This window comes from Solanum stenotomum, chromosome 9 (assembly GCF_019186545.1).
Source record: "Solanum stenotomum isolate F172 chromosome 9, ASM1918654v1, whole genome shotgun sequence".
Lineage (NCBI taxonomy): Eukaryota > Viridiplantae > Streptophyta > Magnoliopsida > Solanales > Solanaceae > Solanum > Solanum stenotomum.
The window spans coordinates 51,760,201-51,781,091 of NC_064290.1; the positions used below are offsets into that span (position 1 = coordinate 51,760,201).

The 20,891-nt window shown below is 31.4% G+C and overlaps 2 protein-coding genes across 4 annotated transcripts in view; one reads left to right on the forward strand and one right to left on the reverse strand.

Annotated features, from left to right (window-relative positions):
• Positions 1-20,891, forward strand: part of LOC125876353 (uncharacterized) — a 226,402-nt gene that overhangs the window by 75,553 nt on the left and 129,958 nt on the right. The window lies entirely within an intron of this gene.
• LOC125876371 (peptidyl-prolyl cis-trans isomerase CYP28, chloroplastic) lies at positions 14,971-19,987 on the reverse strand. The gene is made up of 2 exons (XM_049557554.1): positions 19,250-19,987; positions 14,971-15,304 (listed from the first exon to the last, which is right to left on the reverse strand). The coding sequence occupies exons 1-2, from the start codon at positions 19,932-19,934 to the stop codon at positions 15,096-15,098; spliced, it is 894 nt and encodes a 297-aa protein (XP_049413511.1). The 5' UTR covers positions 19,935-19,987; the 3' UTR covers positions 14,971-15,095.

Consider the following 20,891-nt stretch of genomic DNA (forward strand, 5'->3'; position numbering starts at 1 on the left):
GAGATCATACAATTAAGTCATGATTTCATGGGAACCATCATTCATCTATCTCATTTACAACAAGTGTGATCAATAATGCAACATTCATATACATACATGTATCATAATGAAACAAGAACTACACATCACACAATCATAGAATCACAATCATCACCTACCTCGAAACAAGCTTGAAACCTTGAGAAACTTGATCCTTCCCTTTCCGGATTCGTTCCGCTTGTTCTTGGTCTACAAACAATCATAATAACACGGAAATCAATAAACAATCACTAAGTATCCGAATTACTAACAATTCTAACAATCATAGATCATACCCATGATCCCAAGTATCCAAATAGGGTTGTTTTCACCATAGAATATAGATCAAAACCTTCCCTCATAGATAATTACCCATTCTATAACATTATACGGATCGAAAAATGGATTAGGGGAGTGAAAAACTTACATTTAGCCTCAAGAATGGTGGAAAAATGTTAGGAGTCGCCTGAGGTTCGTTCCTTAGCTCTAAAAATAAAAAAGTGCATAATAAAATCGTTTAGGGGTTTATTTATGATTTTAAGTCGCGTCTGGCCCTCCACAGCGGCCCTTATCCTGCTACAGCGGCCCCACCAGAGCGACAAAATTCAGCGCCAAAGTGGATTGCACGATACAATGAGCTATTTTAATAATTCCAAAATCCCCACTTCACAACACACCTCTAACCCACGACGCTCAAAAAATATCCTTCACGCTAAGATCGATTGCGGGAGTTCTACTCACCTGAATTAATTTCGTAAAGTCGTACGGGTTCCTTAACGAGTTATCTAACCAATCATGTAACCAGAATTATAAATAAATTACCCAATTGCTACCAGATTTTCCTACACCTTAATGACTCTGATTTCGTCCAAATCTGGATTACGTTGAAAAATTCCAAATTATTACGAAAAAGTTTTCCAACCCAAATTTTTTCCCCATTGGCTTTTCTATAACGACAAAACCCGATCGTTACACAAGCAAATAAAATTAAGTGGATGGAGTATATATAGATTTTGTCTCTACTTTAGAGATAAAAAGAAGTTATTTCTAATAGACTCTCGACCTAAACAAATAGTTCAAAACAATTTCAAAAAAGAAGTAATAATTAAAGTACAAGAAACAATAGTAATAAAAGTAACAGATATAACAAAACGAAACTACAACAAACAATATAATAATTAATATGAAATGAAACATAAATAAATACTCTCTTCGTTATAATTTATTTTGATTTGACACAATATTAAGAAAGTAAAAAAAAGATTTTTAAATTTTAAAGTCTTATTAAAATTATGTCAATGTATTAAATTGTCTTTTAATTTTAGTGTCTTAAAAATAACATGTAAAAAATTAAAATTTTAAAAAATTGCTAATAATTTTTTTTTAACAAAGTAAAAGAGAAAGTAAATTAAACAAACTGAAACGATGAAAGTATTTTGAGATTAAATATGACCCATTCATTCACCAATTATTCCTAAAATTATTTAACATGTGCACCACGTAATAAAACAAAGAGATACACAATTTTCCTTTAGAATGAGTCTCATCATCATTAATCATAAATAGGCCAAAAATTAATTTCATGCATACCAAGTCTCATCAACATTAATTATAAATCTGCCACAGATGAAATGTCACTTCTTAGTCCTTACTCCTTACTATATTGGTAAAAAATTATTTAATCAAACATGTAGCAAGGTATAAAAATATTACAATAAATTATCGAGTCAATCAATACTAATCAAATCAGACTTATTTAACATTTCATAAATTAGTTTTCGGATTCGCTTCACTTGTGAGTGCAGATGCATACTACACATATAGATGTGAATCCTTTTGATTATTGTGCATGCAATTTTCATGGCATACGAGACGTGTTCAATTCGAGTTGAAACTCTATAAGATGTGTTCAATTTCAATTGAAATTTTTGAAAGTTAGTCAACCCTAAACCGTAGTTCATCATGCTTGTACAAATGGTATTATATTACCTTGAAAAGACATCTCAAAAATTCATAAAGAGATCAAGATCTAAAATATTCTCCAAATTCATGGAATATCCATTAAGATCAAGGGATTCCAAGATCAAATCTCGAAAATTTCTTCACAAATTCATGGAATATTAGTAAAGAGATCAAATTCAAATCATCTCAATTCAAGAAATATGCTACTAACGGCCCTCAAATTATAGAAATCAAGTCCAAATCATTCAAATACGGGAGATACGTCACTAACGACCCTCGAATCATGGATAAATCCTAAAAGAGAGAAGAATCAAGGGAGGAAGAGATTTGTACCCGTAATATTTATCAATAAAATCATGTTTTTTCATATTTTATTTGTGATTTCTTCATATTTTATTAGTAATTACAATTTATTTTCTATCACTTTGAAATTTGTTACAAACAGATACATTATTTTTTTTAGTTTGTCGTAATTATGAAATGTAAAAAGAGTATAGAAGAGTAAAAAAGAGCGCGCACCAAACAGCAGTAAAAATGAAAACCCAAAAAAAATGTTTAAGGTAGGCAGAGGCGTATTAGCCTTATTAGAGTGGTCTCAAATTCCGTACTGTTTCCCGGTATATAAACGAAACGTTGTGACAAAGTCAGAACTTTTACTAATGATATATAAAATATGAAAACAAAATTTAAATAAAAAAAATTAAATATCTATTATATAAAAATAAAATATAATTTTAACTATATATAAATAATATTTTATAACATTTTACTATCGACCCTACGTGACTTCGCTTCCAAGTGTGATTGGGACCATTGTCAGGAGCACGCGCCGTAATGCACCCAACTAAGTCCAAAAAAACAAGAATTAAAATAGTGTACTATTTGGTCCACCTTAATTATATGACATGTCTTTTTTAAAAATATATAAAAAGCTTAAATATTTTGAAAATTAATTTTTTTAACATCTTCCTTCAATTTAATAAAAGTAACTTACTTTCCTATGTCAAATGAGAACAACATTTTCTAAAACTTTCTTACAATTTTACTATCCAATCCTGACCCCAATTGGAGATTCAACTCCCATTTCTAAGTTGGGATTTCACTGTCGATCGATTATAACACGAGGCTCAAATTTTGACTTAAATAATCCCAATTCAAAGCTCAACTTCCAATTCTAATATAGGATGTAATTCTTAAAATTGTCACGAGATTTCGTCTCAAATTCTAATCCAACCCTCATTTTGGACTAGACTCATGACCCTGACCCCGAACACAACTACTAACCCCCACTCAAGACCAGACTCCTAACCCTAACTTGGAATCCAGATCAGGATCGGAGACAAAAGTCGAATCGTAAATCAAAGTTAGGAGTCTATTTTCAGGTTAGGTGGAGAGTTGGGGTTGGGGTCAGGAGTTGAGTTTTAGAGTATAATCAGAGTCGAACCCCATGTCCTTGGTAGATATCAAACGAGTTAGGGTTGGTTCATGTTAAAGGATGAGGATTCAAGTTAGATATTACACTCAATACAATTTCATAGCATACATGCAAATCTTATTTTTATCTTAAAATATAGAGACTATTTCAGATAGATGTTTGGCTCGAAAAAGTAAGAAAAAATAAAAGAAAAACTAATATGAATACTACACTTACATAAGATTATGGGGCTCACATTTCTGTCTCACCACGTGTCCACTTATAGTAGCTACGCTAGATTGGTCCCCTACCCACTTCTTTTTCTTACTCCTCCCTCCCATTTTCATTTTATGTGGTTCGTTTTGAATATCGAGATTCAAGTAAAAATTTTTTTGATCGTAAATTTTTTAAATATTTTAAATTATTAATTATTGTGACTTATAATACTTTTTATTTAATTTACAAATATATAAATTTCATTTCAGAAAAATTAAAGATTTTATGCGTAAATTTCCGATCAAACTTAAATTGTTTGACTCTAAAAAATGGAAAGTGTAATACTATATTTTGAGACAAAGAAAGTATTTTTAATTAATTTAATTTAATTTAATTAATTGGATTGGTGTAGTTGCCGTCACTGCTATGGCAATCACTCATCAATCAACGCCTTCATCTTTGTTGTACATCAATCTTCTTCTTTGTTTTATATTTCTAGATATTTTAAGATTTTTTTTCACTTGATATTTAATATTCGTATTGAGAATTGATTGAGTTGAATTTGTAGTTTGTAAGATTGGTTCTGGGGGAGCAATTTTTCACCTATAATTATTTTTATACGAGGTTTAAAATCAAAATTTATAATTCATGAAAGAGTAGTTTCATCCGCTGCATTACATCATTTCATACTTTTTTTCCATTTGTTTATGAAGTCCACTATTCATATTACACGCTTGTTCTTGTTCACATTTTATTTTGCCAACCCTTACGTGTGTGGAAGATGGTTAAAATTAATTAAATTCAAAATATATAAAATATATCAAGATATTTTTAATTTTGTAATCTTAAATATGTCATCGAAAAAAAATGAAATTATCGAATTATCAAAAAGGAAAAAAGGAGTCAAAGTGAAAAGTAAGATAAACGGATTGAAATGGATAGAGTAAATTATTACTATACTAAATTAAAAACTACTCTTATTGTCTCATATTAGTTGATTATCATCTTTAAAATAGTTGTCTCATATTAGTTGTCTACCTTACTAAATCAAGAAAAAATTAATTAAATTTTTCCTATATTACCCTTGTAATATTTCTTTTTGAAAGTGTTCGCATTTGTTTATAAAATTCTCAAGAAGTTTTTTTAAGGGGTGAATTAGTAAATTTATCTTCTTATTTATGATTTTTGTAAGCACCGTACTAAATGAAAAGCGATCAACTAATATGAGACTGAGAGAGTAATTAATTTAGTATGATTTGATATTTTGTGGCACGATAAATCGATAGCCATAGTTTGTTTGATTTCACTGTATATATACTCATATAATATAGAATTATAAACTCAGCTTTTCAAGAAAAAAAATCAACTATATCATGTTAACACATCTATGTAGAAATATTTCAAAAGAAATTACAAACAATTTCCTTTATTAAAAAAATTAAACAACAAATACATTTTAATCAATATAGAGTATCAAAGTTCCAACATTAACAATTAATTTTGTGCAAATGCTGGTTTATATTTTTTATTATAATACCAATAATATATATATATATATATATACTTCAGTATGGTATAATGCAATTCTTTTATAAATATTGTACACCGTATCAAATATCATTTTATTAAAATATGCATACCATACATCATGATATTAAAATTGAAATAACAAAAAAAGTGCTATTATTGGTGTAGGACTTCTTCACGCACCCCTCCTTCACACTTAGGACGGAATATTTTATTGAGATTAATTCTGCTTTGATAATACGTCAACAAAAACGGACATTGAGTTTTACTTAAAAATATTTTCCAATTTTCATATTTAATTAATCTAAATGTTATGAAAAATTATGTTAGCAAAATTGCATATTTATTTTTTCTTAGAAAATATTTTTCATATTTTGCTGGATAATATAATTTCTTTTTTAACTTATTAAATACTAAAAAAAAAGTATTTGTTTTCAAAAAATATTTTTCCTTTATAGCAGACACATCCTTTCACTATTTATTTCACTAGTCTAAATGTACCTTGTGTGCTTTAATTGTAGAGGCCAAGGAGTTTGACACTTCATACAAGTGGACCAACACATTTTGTGCCATTACATATATGGTCCTTGTTCAATTGGTCAACTTGACAAATCAATGAAAGAATTGAATTCACATAAATAAATCAGACATATAGTATTTCTTATGTATGATAGTACAAAAACTAACGAGGTTGTGATGCAGTGATAAATACTCATTTATTCTTAATCAAGAAGTCTTAGGTTCGAATCCTTTAGATATAGAGTCACCTTTATTAGGGAGTGTTTTACCTCCTAATGTAAGACTTCCTGATGTGAATTCAGATTTAGTCGGACTCCAATGTAGATATCGAATATCAAATGAGAAGCTGAACACTTAATATTTACGTCAAATCAATTGAGTAGATGATAGACTTGTATCAAATATTTCCATTATGAACTTTGTTTGTTCAATAAGAGTAAAACAACACCAATATAGATTGGTTTTTTTTTTTTTTGGATCAAAGTGTGGAATAATAATTTCTTATTTAAGTGCGAGATTGTGACGTCTTTGAAGAAGGACAAACCAATGAGCGAGTCACGAAAAATGACTGAAAACTTTTAAAACTTCTGGACAACAAGTGTAACGTGATATTTTAAGTGAATTTCATAATGATCTCAATGCATACTATATAGTATATACTATATACCAAAGAAAAAAGGACGTATATATCCTTCCATTGACAAGCTTCATAGCATTTGTTGAAACCTCAAACGAGAAGTGTGTGACACCAAAACATGCTTTACCCCTTGACATATTTTCACCAATATGAGATTGGTTCATGACGAAGATAACAATTTAACTTCAATTTTTTTTTTTATATTATACTTAATAAGATGATATTAATCAAATATTGTTATATAAATTAGGACGGAGAGAGTACTACTTTTCTTTTTCATTTCTCTTTTCTATTGTTTTCCATCAAACATAACAATCAAAAAGAATTCCTCATCTAAAAATATTACTAGTATAGCTCAAGCTACTGCCGCTTTAGGGGACACAAATATATATATTTATATATAAATGGAGTGTATATATATATATATGTCTAGTTCATTTTTGGTGACACAAGTAAGACAAAATCAATATTCACTGACACAGTGACACCAATTATTTTATTTATTTATTTATTGTACTTTGAAAGCTCCATATACTCTTTTTTATTACTATTAAAATAAAGTGCTACTACTAAAATGGACTCTTCTTTTTTTTGGGTTTTTTAAGAATGGAGATATTCAAATAGGAGAGCAAAGATAAAAAAAAATTGTTGATGTGAATTTAGATTTCAAGGTTTTAATATTTTGAAAGAGAATTTGTATGTGTTTTCAATAAATTTTAGAGTGACAAAAAATAAGTTTGCAATTACAAATAAAATATGAAGAAATAATTTTATTCATCAAGATTGTTAGTACAATTTTGTTGATTCCTTGATTATTTTCTCATAAGATTTATCCATGATTTCTTTTTTCATAAGATTTATCCATGATTCAAGAGTCGCTCGTGGCATATTTTTCGAACTAAGATGATTTTGATTGATCTCTCTATAAATATTTAATGAATTTGCAGAATACTCAAGATACATCTTCAAGGGGATATATGTTAGGGTTTTGCCCTGATTTTCTTACCATAATTTAAGGTTTATTTTTCCTTAAAGAAAAAATAAAACATTACTATAAATGTTTTTACTTTTCTTGAAAGGAAAATATAATATTCTTTCATATTTGGTTTATTCTCTCCTTTTAGGACTCTTTTTCTAGTAAGAAAAGGTTTTAGGACTCTATAAATATATGTTTGTTTCTTCTAACACAATAACATAATAGAATCCACAATGTAGTCGTTTAAGAGTCTTGTTTATGGGGAGATTTATTCTCTCTAAAGTTTCAATGTTTTTCTTTATATTAGTTTTGATATAATAATATTTTGATTTTTAGTATAAGTTTTTGATATCTGATTTATCAATCATATGATTTGCAAATAGTAAGCTTCCGCATGACGCCCAATCACCCTTCAGAACCCAACAATATAATATCCTTTATATAGACATAAACTGGAGTTTAGAGTTGAATAGCCTCCTAGAATCCTAATTGGAATCCAACACACCTTGTAGAGTTCCATAAAATTTCAAGGTCTACAGAATGCTTACAACTAATAATTTGAAAATATGCATACAATATTTTGTAAGTAGTGTCGATTAATTATTAATTATGTCACAACTCACCTTTCTCATATTTTGGTTGATTAACTTTTTAGGAAAACGTTTCCTCTAGAAAAAAAAAAGTTCCTTACAAATTTAGAAAATGACTTTCGTAATGGATATAAAGAAAATAAGTTTCACAAATGACGTTCCACGTTGATCGTATCCTCTCCACCCTCCCACACACCTAATTATCACCCACTCTTAACCCCATCCCCCACCCCCACCTAATGTGGGGTTCTCTATTTTGGCTATGGGCATTACATATACAATTATATTGGTCGAGAGTTAAACATGATTAATTGAAGAGCACAAGGATCAAAAATAGAAAATAAAAAATTAATAATTCAGTGAGTAAAATGATTATTTTTTCTCAAATTAAATACAATTATATGGAATTGGAGAGTTTTGGATGCATTGACAATGTCACGTATTAGTCTCTCATTGTCTTCTAAATGATTTATTGATTTATATCTCCTAACAACCACTATTATTATCTTGTCATTTCCATATTAATTAATTATAAGACATTCAAAACGTGGTAGTCAAAATTGAAAGAAATAAGTTTGTATCTCAAGCGTGTGTCTCTTATTGATTTTTAATAAAAAAAAAATACTACTATTATTTTATTTTGTAAGGAATTTGTATTTTTGGTGTACTCGTATTATATAAGAAATGGCTTAGACTTGAATGCGCACAAAAGAGTTAGGTCGCTAGGTAAAAAGGGTGGATCTTACTCTTTCACGAGCGCGAGGTAGATGTGAGACATGTTGAAGTCAATATTGGAAGAAATTAGTTGGTATTTTAAAGGGAGTATACTTTATTGATTAAGAAAAAATAATTTTTTTTTTTTTTTAAGGATCTTGTATTTTTAGTGAAGTAGTAAAGAGCACGAAAATAGCTTAGGCTTGCACGCACACAAGAGAGTTAGGTCGCTAGAAAAATGGATCGATTTCATTCCTTCATGCTCGCGATTGAGGCCGATCGAAATCAATTTTAAAAGAAGTTAGGTCGCTGGAAAATGTGAATTTGAAAGGTAGATGAAAAAGGAGGGGAGGTGTTAGTAATTGATCCTAATTAGGGCTTAAAAAGTTGATTAATTGGGATTTGTGTGTATGTAAAGGTGATCCAAGAAAATGTTTAAAAAATAATCAAGCATTATCATCTTGTTTAATTAGTACTAATAATTAATTAGCAATGCATTATCCACTCATAAAAAGTAAACATGATGTGTGTGGAATCAGTTAACATTGTCTCATCCTGTCCTATGCTTCTTATGACAAAAAATCATAAGGATTCTGTGTGATTAATCATTGTTTCACACCAAAAATATTCATCAGAATAACATATTATAAAAATATGAAAAGTATATAATAAAAAAAAGATTAATTCAACTACATGACAAAAGACTGATAATAACACATTTATTAGTTTCAAGTTTCAACTAAGCCCTTTTGTTAGTACTATTAAGAGATAATTGCAACCTATTAGTAGAAAAATAGAAATTAGCGACAGATAAATTTTTATAATCAGTAAAATTCATCGCTAATATAATTTATGAAAAATGAAAGAAATTATTTAAATATTATATTAGCTATGAATTATTTAGCAACAGAACAAAGACGAACTTCATAACTAATTTAATCTTTTTTATAGTGATACTGCAGTCCCTCGATTGTTGATAATGTGTAATTTTGATCGTTGTGTGTTAAGTTGATCAAGTATATTTCATCTTCAACTACTTAAAATGTACCTTTCTGATCAACTTGCTTAAGAATTCTCACAAATTTAGAGACAAAATAACAATGAAATTCATAGCTAATTTTAATTTTTTTGTAGTGACACTTTGATTCCTCGATTATTGATAAAGTCTGATTTTAATTTCTATATTATTTGAGTAAGCACATTTAACCGTCCGCTACTTGAAATGTATACTTTTGATCCATTATTCACAAATTTTCAGAAAAAATTAACAGTTTCATCATTTAATTATCTATGTATTATTTTAAATTTGTACCATTACTTCATATTTGAGGGTAATATACTTCTTGATTATTTCAAATAGCATATTTCATATATAAACGGATAACAACAATAGCGGAACTAGAATTTTTAATAAAGATGTTCAAAATCTGAAGAAGTAAACACATGAACTAATCGAAGGAAATTCGACATCTACTATATATATATAAAATTATATAGTAATATTTTCCGCCAAAGGTTCCCTAACCGTATGAAGGCTCAACCCCTGAATGAAAGGTACACATACTAATTGATCAAATTAAATGTTAAATATGTTGAGTCTATTATTAAGGACCAAAATTAAATTACCGAAAATCAAGGGACCAAAAAGTGATATTCTTCTTATTAATTAATCCCTCCGTCCACAATTAATTGTCATGGTTTCCTTTTTTAGAGTCAAACAATAAAACTTTGACCAACATTTTACGATGTATATTTTCATCATATTGATATGCAAAAAATTGCAACTTATAGTACTTTTCGTATAGTTTTTGAATATCTATTTTTTTTTAAAAAAATATCGAATTAACGTAATCTAATTTAACTTTAAAAATTAGTCAAATTGACTTTCGAAAAGCGCAACATGACAAATAAAAGTGGACAGAAGGAGTAATTAACATTATAATTGCAATCAACTGGTATTTAAATAAAATATATATAAAAACGGACGAAAGATACACATATTAATTAATTAATTAAAAGTTAAATATTTTGAGTCTATTAATAAGGACCAAAATAAAATATATATTATTAATCAAGGGAGTAAAAATAATATTCTTTCTACTATTAATTAATTAACATTATAAGTGCAATGAGTTGGGATTTAATTTAAACTAAAATAGATTTGCAATCTCTATCAATCCCACAATTGGCAACTTGATAGATTATGTTGAGATATTTTATTTTATTTTCCTTTTTAGGATAACGTCATCGTCATTAAAAAAAAAGAAAAAGGTAAATACAGTGAAATTATTAATTAGCTAATTAATTAGGATTAGGACCTAAATCAGTGGCTAATCATACGTATTAAATTACAAAACAGGTAGCGTGGCATGCCTTTTTGGTTCTTTTGAAGGTTAACGTTTCTAATTGTGATTAGTTTCACTTAATTATTCTAAAGTTGTAATATTAATATTATTACCTAGTGCTATTGTTCAATAATCAATAGATGTTCATCGCTCAGCATCATAAATAAACATTAGTTTTTAAGAAAAAATATATATTTGTGTTAATTATTATCGATCATATTTTCATAAGTTTTACATTTCAACTGTCTCTTGTTCTTTTTATTTTTACGTGAATGGTTAATATCTACTCAACTAGTTGCGTTTTAATACACAATGATGATAGTCCAAATTAAAAAAATGCATATACATAATACATATCAAACTTCGTTAAATTTTTTTAGTCTCAGTCACTAAACTCGAACCCTTCAATTATAGCTTAAATTATTATATAATTCAAAATCTTCTCTTCACCCTTCAATTATTTTATATTCAAAATTTTGTCTCTGCCACTAAATACGAATCTTCAATTATAGCTTCTATTACTCTATATCGAAAATATATCTCCAACAATGAACTTGAACTTCTGATCAATTATAACTTTCATTATTTTATATCCAAAATCTTGTCTCCATCACTAAACTCAAACTCTTCAATTATAGCTTTAATTATTTTACACCCAAAATCTTATCTCCATCAGTACAACTCAAACCATTTAACTATATCCAAAACCTTTATCTCTGCCACTAAACACGAACCCTTCAATTATAATTTCCATTAGTTTATATTCAAAATCTTATCTCCGTCACTAAATTCAAATCCTTTAATTATAGCTTCCATTATTATATATCCAAAGCTCAAAACACAAAATGTGTGTCACTTTGGCATCCCAAAGCTATACAATAGAAGCCTTAAAAAACAGACACAAAATTGGCTAAACGTCAGTGGTCCTGGTCCCCTTTGAAACATCCATCATATCACCAACGTACAAATGTGCCAAGATTTTTAAAAAATAAAATAAAATATCAAAATTTGTGTATATGTGGGGTTAAATATAGTGGAATTCATAATTTAGACTCGATGAATTTTGAATTTTATGAATACTTATTTTTCTCATATAAAATTTGGATTATATACATGATTATTTGAAGTTACGATTTTTTATTTAGGTAGTTCAATGAAGATCTAAACACGAGTCAAATTTTGCCTATTAAACACACGTTGTTGACATGATACATCGCATTTTAAAGCATTATTCATGACTAAGTTGAAGCCAAGAGTGATTCTTTAGTTTTAACCTGTATATCTTATGCATGATTTGTATGTCAACTTTATGAATTCCGAATTGAATTAAAATGCATATCTAATTCTATTTAATTTATTTTTCACATGTATATCTAGAATTCGAATTGAAAATATTAGGTTTAAGCAAACCTTCATACACATGGTTGGATTTTTCACTAGTAAAAAAAAAGTTTTGCAATTAAAGCTTGTGGTTGGGTGGATATGATATCTTCCATCCATCCTTAGTTAAATTTTTTTCATAATATATAAATATGACCCTTAATTTGGCGTCAGCTGGCAGCTATGACCTTTAATTTTGGGTGTGTACAAGTAAACATTTAAACTTATATAAAAATAAACAAATAGACACATTCATCCTACATGACAATTTTATGTCCTACGTGTATTATGACAGATAGGATACATGTGTCTACTTGTTCAATTTTATACAAATTTAAGTGTCTAGTTGTGCACATTTAAAGTTGGAGGGCATAGTTTCCGCTAAAGCCAAGTTAAGGGTCATGTTTATGTATTATGCCTTAAAGATTTCAAGTTCGAGCTGTATTAATGAAAAAAAATTAAGAACATTTACATAAATACACAACTTAAGATATCAAAATCTCTAGAAATTTCCTATTATTTAAAAATATTACAAAAGTCTCCTCTGAGATACATCCCTCCTTTCAGATGCACCCCTATCCCTTCTCAAATACATCCCTATCTCCTCTCGGATACATTCTTCCCTTCTCGAATACATCAGTAATGTGTCATTTGCAATGTATTGGACAACAAAAGAATGTATCCAAGAGCAATGAAAAATCCAAAAAATTTGTAATTGAGGAAACTTTCGAAAATTAGCCCCCAAATGTATCAGATTTCCATAAGTTCCCCCATAAATTATGATCGTAAAGAGCACTTCCTCTTCTAATTAACCTTACGTGACATGATTTTATATTAATCGAGACCCTAAAACGAATATAGATTATTAGAAGGGAAACCAATAAAAAAAAGGAATAGTTTAATGATGAGACAGGTTGAGATGATTGATGACCAAGTTGAAGGCATGCTGCTTGATTCTTGGGGTTGTGGTCCTTCTCTCTTATTGCTTGTATACACAAATAGGGATTTGCCTTTTGGGGACCTCTCTTTCTTTTCTTCTTTTCAATTTAGGCTTTGGTATAGGCAAGTGTCAGTGGTCCCCTTTTTGTTGTACTTGTGAAATCTTATCCCTTTATCATGATCATCATGAGACATCTTTTTACCTCTATGGACCACCCCACCCACCCCACCCCCACCCAATCAAGCATGATTTTGTGTAATAGGAAATTTCCTCATTAAATTTCTTTTTGAAATGACTCTAACTACTACTTTCTTGAATGGATCATTTGTTTGTTTACAATCTTGGATAACATTATTCATTCTCTCCAAATTAGCTTATTTTGCAAAATGAAGAAAAAAATTGGCATCTACTACTTATACTACAACCTTTTTTTTTTTTGTAAGGATTATGTGGGAGTAGGTCACTTAACTTTTACTTTTACTATATCAAAGTTACTAAAAGAAAATCACATTTGGTTTCTCCGAGTGACTTTTTGTATTGTTTAAATATGCTCGAGTGACTTTTTTGTAATGGACTAGGTAAAGTTGAGTGATTTTTCGTAATAGAAATAGGCTTTAGTGTTGTAAAGTTAAAGTTGAGTGATAATTTATGAAATGATTACTATATGTTGTTAAGAGTGAGTCAAATTTTTGGAACACAAGATGTGGTGTGAAGTGTTGAACCACAATGTTTTTGTGTGGAAGAAAATGGAATTTGGACTTTTATTTTTGTTCATTGGTCAATTACGTGTGAGAAAAGAATTTGCTTTTGGCCAAAAATATGAAAAATATAAAAATCTATGAATCTTAGGAGCAGTGTAGTTGACTTTGTCAACTTGAAATTTAGATGCTTTTTCTATTGGCTTACCTCATTTAACTTTTTTTTTCTAATAGTGTAGGGTAGGGAGCTTGCTTTGTTTTTCTCTTTCCTATTGTTTTCTTAATTAATTTTTTAAGTTATATAAATCGTACATGTGATAGACATTAGCTAATATGCTATTATAAGTGTATGAAGGTAGGATCAAGCTAATATTCTGCTTGTGAGCGTAATGGTATAAGCCTGATTATGTGACCGATACTTAAAACCCTTTTTTATTTATTATTATCTTAGAATATCCAACTCTATCTCTCATTTTTTGGGAGTTTATGAAAGTGAAAATTGTACATTGAGAAGGGCTTGGGCCTGCATCTATTCATTAGATGAGTAGAACTATCTCCATGGTTTGGTCCATTACAATAAAGCCCAAATGGACATTGAGAAGGATAAACTCACTTTAATGGCACATACTCACTCTGACTACTCTCCTCTCCCCACCATGTATATATGAGGGTAACAAAAGTGGAGCATACGATGATGTTACTTGTTGAAGGAAGGTTGTAGGTGATGACGATGTTGCTTGGTGAAGAAAGGTTGTAGGTGATGGTGTGTTCTACTTCTTTTCTAGGGTGGGGCGTTGAAATCCTTTCTATTGGTTCTTGCATGGTAGCTAGCATAAGATGTTGATGACTGTGGTGTCCAGGCCAGCTTCCGCACACCTTGACTAATTCCATGGGATACCTGCTGCCTCCTACCAGAAGCAGGTACCTATTTTTTAATAGGTGGCAAAACGACTACGTGTGTGTGTGTGTTAAAAGAAAGTCCATTATCCCTCTTTCTAATTTGACTGCCAAAATTACCCTGAACAAATATGGACTTCTCAACTTAAAAGCTCTGCATTATGTAAATCCTCTTCTGTCAATGTAACATACAGAAAAGAGAAACCTTTACAAGTCATGGTAACAATGTGGATATGGAAATAAAACGAGGAACCTGAACATATCAAGGTAGGCTAGGAGAAAGTGTAGGCTTTGCTACTTTGAGTTCTCCACAATCACTGATATAAACAGTCTTGAGTGGCTTATTCCAGATTGCGCGAGCAGTTTTTGCTCTTCCATCTCCAATAAGCTCAGCAAAATCATTATATTGTCGAATATTTTCGGATGGTTTATAAGTGGGAATGGCAGCTATGGTTGTCACAATATCCAAACCTGCAGTACACTCCAAGAAAAGGCAAAAAAAGTGAGCTTTTGACGTAACAGACGGATACTGTTTCAGCATGTAAGTTTCATGTTAGTAACTATGCAGAAAGTTGTAATAGTGTACACAAGTAGTGGCATGTCACTTCTACTAATGCAGGGCTTTCGTTGCACATATATCCAGCAAGGAACTAATCATTCTCGTTTTCTTTTGTTTCTTCCTTCTCGAGCATAGAGTCGTTTTATACCATCCGAGAAGGTCTTCGTTAGTTTTATTTTTATATGGAACCCCATCCTCATACTCCCTTTCCCGGGGGCGAACAGCAGCTTTTCCCTCATGGAGATTCTAACTCCAGGCCTTGGTTGGAGGTGAAGGGTCCTCCCACTAGGCAGACTCTCTACTCTTGTTTCACTCATTGAAGCCTTGCGGAAACTAAGTTGAAAGCATAGCTTTCCACTGTTCACAGATGTGAATTGAGCTAACATCACAGCATGTTCAGACCACTACCTTTTACATTAGTCTTTATTTAACAAGAATTTGCGTAGTTTCTCGTCCTACTTTTCTCTACAACACGATTGACTAAATAATAGAGAGCAAGACTTGATCCCTGTCTAAAACTGACAATTATACACCAGCCACAGCAATATCTACTGCAAAACAACAGAGCAACACAAAGAAACAGGTGGGTGACTCGACTAATTAAGATGGTGTGTGAGCAACTTCTAATACCACCAGGCCTCAAAATCACTCAGCAATATTTGTTCTATGCTGTTGCCAGTAGGTAAAGTCTTCTCAGTCGGTGTTAGTACTATATAATTTTCAAACCGACTCTGTAAAAGTTCTGTTTGCCTTAACTATTGGGAAAGAACCATCTCGATTTATGCATTTGTTGGCATCATGTTTATTCCTTCAATTTCTTTACCTATTTTGATATGGTAGAACACATCCCATATTAAGCAGCAGGTTAATGTTTAACTTGAAACAACATTTATCTAATAAGTCCTAATTGCACATAACAAGTTCACTCTGGATCATATCACACAAGCCTAAGCACCCACAAGTGTCTTACTGTGAGCCAAATAGTGCAGGAGACTTGAAAAGTCGAGGTAAACTTAAACTTCTCTTACAGTGTTGATCAACTCACTAAAAGCCGGCTATTTAACTGGCGCTACATGATATAGTGTATTAATCTTCTGCAAGTCAATCAGCATCTAATGCAGCGCTGTGACCAGCGACCAAAGAAAGTCATTATGCACACGTCCCACCCCATATAAGCATGAATTGAATTATATTATTATTACACTGACAAAAAAGTACTACTATTAGTTTAGTTTAAAATTGATCATAGAAGGTCCTTTATTAAAAAAATAAAAAATTGATTATAGAAGGTTACTTACCCTTTTATCCAGATATCCAATCTAAAAACATACTATGGACAATTTTACTTGTATTTGATTTTTAAGAAAGCTGCACATTTAGAAATTCCTTCTTCTATCGGTGTATAAAAGTTGAACGCTATAAGCATACTCTTTGCTAGAGATGTATACATATCGATTTAGAATCAATAAAGAAAATGCAAAATTTTGCCAGATTTCTCTTTCTTCCTTCCCCACCTTCCACTCCTGTAATTGTCCCTTCTTGCTTCTATTATTCTCTACTGTCATTCCCTGCTTCTTCAATTTTCAGCTCATTCCTCTCTTTTTCTGCATTTCTTCATTTACTTCCTTTGTTCCTAAAGCCTTTATTTCTCAACTTTCCAGTCCCATACTAGCCCATTAAATCCTTTCCTTTCATCTGTTTAAATTTAAGTTCCAGAAAGAATTCTCTCCTTTTAGTTATTCTTCATTTAGTTACCGCTTCTAGCTGAATTAGAAAGATATTACATTTCCCCTTCCATTTTCATACTCCTAGGTATATCTATATACTTTGCCTACTTAGTCATGAGTGAACCTACCCTTTGCTTTCAATCTAACAACTGCTAGGAACGACCTGTAGTTGACTAAATTTTTTATTTTCCTACTATTTTTCATTACCTAGGTTGCCATGTTTGGTAGAGTCAATGTTGAGACATGTTATCCCTCTGTGATTTTTGTCAATTTTTTTAGTAGCTAACAGCAAAATCGGAACTTGCAAACATTTCACTGACATGCCATTCACTGAAATTTTTGGTCATTATTTGTCCCTATCTGCTTGAATCAGTTTCAAGTTTAAGTATCTGGCATATTGTCTTAGGTGGTTAATAGAAGTTTGGTCCAACAACACCAACAACATAGTGTACCCAGACCTTACAGCTGTTTCGAAAAGACTGAGGTGCCTCTGTTATTGGTTTGAGCAGCAGAAATGATGATTAAAAGGATAGGAGATGGAAAAAGTCCATATTAAACACAGACAACAAAGTTTGAGATAGCCCAAGGATTTCAGTGCCTTGGACATCTATTATAATACTTCATCCGCTTTATTTTGTTTGTCTGGTTTTGACTTGACAAGGAATTTAAGAAAGTAAAGAAGACTTTTGAACCTTGCAGTCTTAAACTAAAGATATGTAGAATGTACCGAAATATTGTTTTATCTTGTAGTCTTAAACATGTCAGGTGGAAAATTCAAACTAAAGAGTTGCCAAAAAAGTAAAAAGACATTGATCTTTTTGAAATGTACTTAAAAAGGAAAGTACAAACAAATTGAAACCGAGGGAGACAAGCAAAGTGAAAACGAGGGAGTACTTCTTTTGATTGAGCCGTTAAAAGTGAAGTCTTTAATCACTTAACCAAAAGATACAATGAGCAAAATTTGATACATCGGGATGATAGGTGAGGTTTTGCTTAAAAATAAATTATTTACTAAGTAAAGAAAAAGGCTTTGAATTTTATTATCATTAAAGTAATAAAGGACCTCAAAGTGAACGACACAATAGCAAAGTCATAGACTGATTCTAGTCTAGAACTATTTCAGATCCATATGATCAATCAACAATGCCTAAATTCTAGATTACTTGGGGACAAATATATGAATACTCTATCCATCCAGTTTTATTAGGCCCATTACTCAATAAAAGTGATAACTCTGGAAGTATTCCTTGTTCCTCCATATTTCTCCAATCTAAATATACCTCTATTTAACCTTTAAATCGATCTTCTTTAGTAGGGCAGATAGGCACATGGAGGTATTGACTCGTACTATCAATTGGAGAACCACGTCATTTTACCTTACGAATATCTAAATGTAAAGATCACTTCTCGACTAGCAAGTTAACATTTTCTTAAGCAAATATTTACTTTGTCACAACATTGACAAACACTACGGCGAAGCACCCTTTTACACTAAACATGCATGTGCCAACTAAAAGAGTATAAGTCTCCCAATGTTAGCTCAGTTGGTAAAGTATAGTATAGTGCGATTAACTAAGGTGTTCAACTTCTATTACACTAACAATATAAAAGACCTTTTACACTATGGTCGCCTAAAAGATAACTACAATAATTTTCCTTAAAAATTGAAATTATTAACTCGAATATAAGGCATGCTACCTTCTACAACAGGTTAAAATAGACCAATATGTAAACAGTCATTACATTTTCAGTGTATATAAGGTGGAGGACTGTAATGGGATTAACTAAAGTGTTTAACTTCTACACACTGACAACTCAAATCACCTATAAGATAACTATGGTAATTTTCAATAACAATCGAGATAACTAATTCGAATATAAGGCATGCTACCTTCTACAACACATTCAAATAGACTAATAGATAAAATTCATTTACATCTTCAGTGTACAACACAAAATAGTGTCTTGGGAACGTGGAATGTACAGTTTACGCGGACCTTACTCCTACCTTGTACGCAGACCTTACCCCTACCTCAGAGGTAGAGAGGCTATTCCCGACAGACTTTGCCCTCAATGTATATAAGTTAAACTGAACTAAAGGAGATAAATTTGTAGATTCTGAGAACTCACCTTCAAGAACAGTTCCAAAAACAATATTCTTGCTATCAAGCTGAGGACAAGGTCCAGGTCCAGTAGTAATCAAAAACTCCACATTATGATAATTTGGATTCAGCTTAAGATCATCATCATCATCATTCTCAGATAAAGGCAATGAAACAACTCCAGCTCTAGAATGTTCCAAAAGAAAAGCTTTAGATTCAATTGACTCTACATTCCTAATTAACTTCAATGGCGGTTTCACTTCTCCTTTATCTCTTCTCCCCTGTCTCCCCGCCATAAAAAACTGTCCCGGAAATATTTTCTGGACCAAAGTACCCTTATAAGTCGATCCAGATGAACCAGTACACATAGCTTTGAAATTCGACACCGTAATCGGAACTAGGTTACCGTAAAGCCCTAGAACAAGTCGACCAATTGGTTCAGAATCAGCGCAATTAGAGAGATCATCTCCGAGATTCCTGTTTGTGAAGTAATTAGGACATATACTGAAGTCTAAGAAGACTCGTTCGGTGATAGTGGTGTCCGGTGACGGCGGTGGGGCGGCGACGGAGGTGGAGATGGTTGAGGGAAATGTGAGAGTGGTAGAGAGGAAGAGGAGGTTGCGGCGGTTGAGGTGGGGAGAAGGAGGGAAGGGGGAGGTGGAGTGACGGCGGAGATGAGGAGGAGTAGGGAGGAGGGTGGCGGAGCAGCCCATGATGACGACGGTGCATGGTGGTGGAGAAGAGTAATAGAGAGTTTGAGAAGATTAGATAAATTTGATTACGTGGAGAGTGCAGGCCACACAAAGAGAGACTAGGTGGGGACTACTTTTTTGATATTTTAGTACAACTTATAATATCTATTAATTCGATTCAAAATATGAAGAAGTAAACATACGAAAAAGTCAAAGGTTTTAACATTTACTATATATGCATAAGATATCATTTTAACCATTTATGAACAACGTAATTTTCCGCTGGAGGGGGTTTGCCCAACCTGGCTCTGCCCCTGCAGTGTACATTATTTTTCTGAAGTAGAAAATGAATGGAACATTTGCTCATATACACATCCTGAAGAGGGAAAACATTTTTTCGTTTTTTAAGTTTCTAGTAAGTATGAAGTTGCCACTGTTGTATACATGAACTTACCAGAGTACAAACTACTCAATCCATTGGATAGTTGACTATGCTCGAAAATCTTATGTTGCTCGGACTCTTCAAAAATGTGATCATCAGGTACGTGTTGGATCCTTCAAAAGTAGTATGAGTTCGAGCAACTTAGTGAAAATCTATCAACTATTTGCTAAAGATGGAGTTGTATGCTGTACATTTGGGACTGGTGAGTTATTGGAAGAAGAATAAGATGAAGAAGAGAGTTTGGAAGCTGTTATTGACAATGTGATATCTTTCTGTTTTTGCCTTTTAGGGGATATATTCCTACCGTGGACGCAAGTATTTAGTTGTTTTCCCTTCTTTTGATGCAATGCACAGCTGCAGTTGCGATGATAAGGCCTCCTCTCAATGTCCATGTCTAACATCGACAAGCTTCCATCAAAGACGACACATTGAAGCATCATTTCAGCTGCTCCACTAGTCATGTTCTTCGCTCTCGATCGTTCTCTTCCCTACTATGAAAGGTAAAGTTTGATTGTTCTTGAAATTCTTTGTTTGTT

Excerpts from the sequence above, each read along its gene's own strand:
- LOC125876371 (XM_049557554.1), bottom strand. The coding sequence starts at position 19,934 with ATGGGCTGCTCCGCCACCCTCCTCCCTACTCCTCCTCATCTCCGCCGT. Across the intron at positions 15,305-19,249 it reads TTTTGGAACTGTTCTTGAAG|GTTTGGATATTGTGACAACC; the intron begins GTGAGTTCTCAG and ends AGTGTACTGCAG.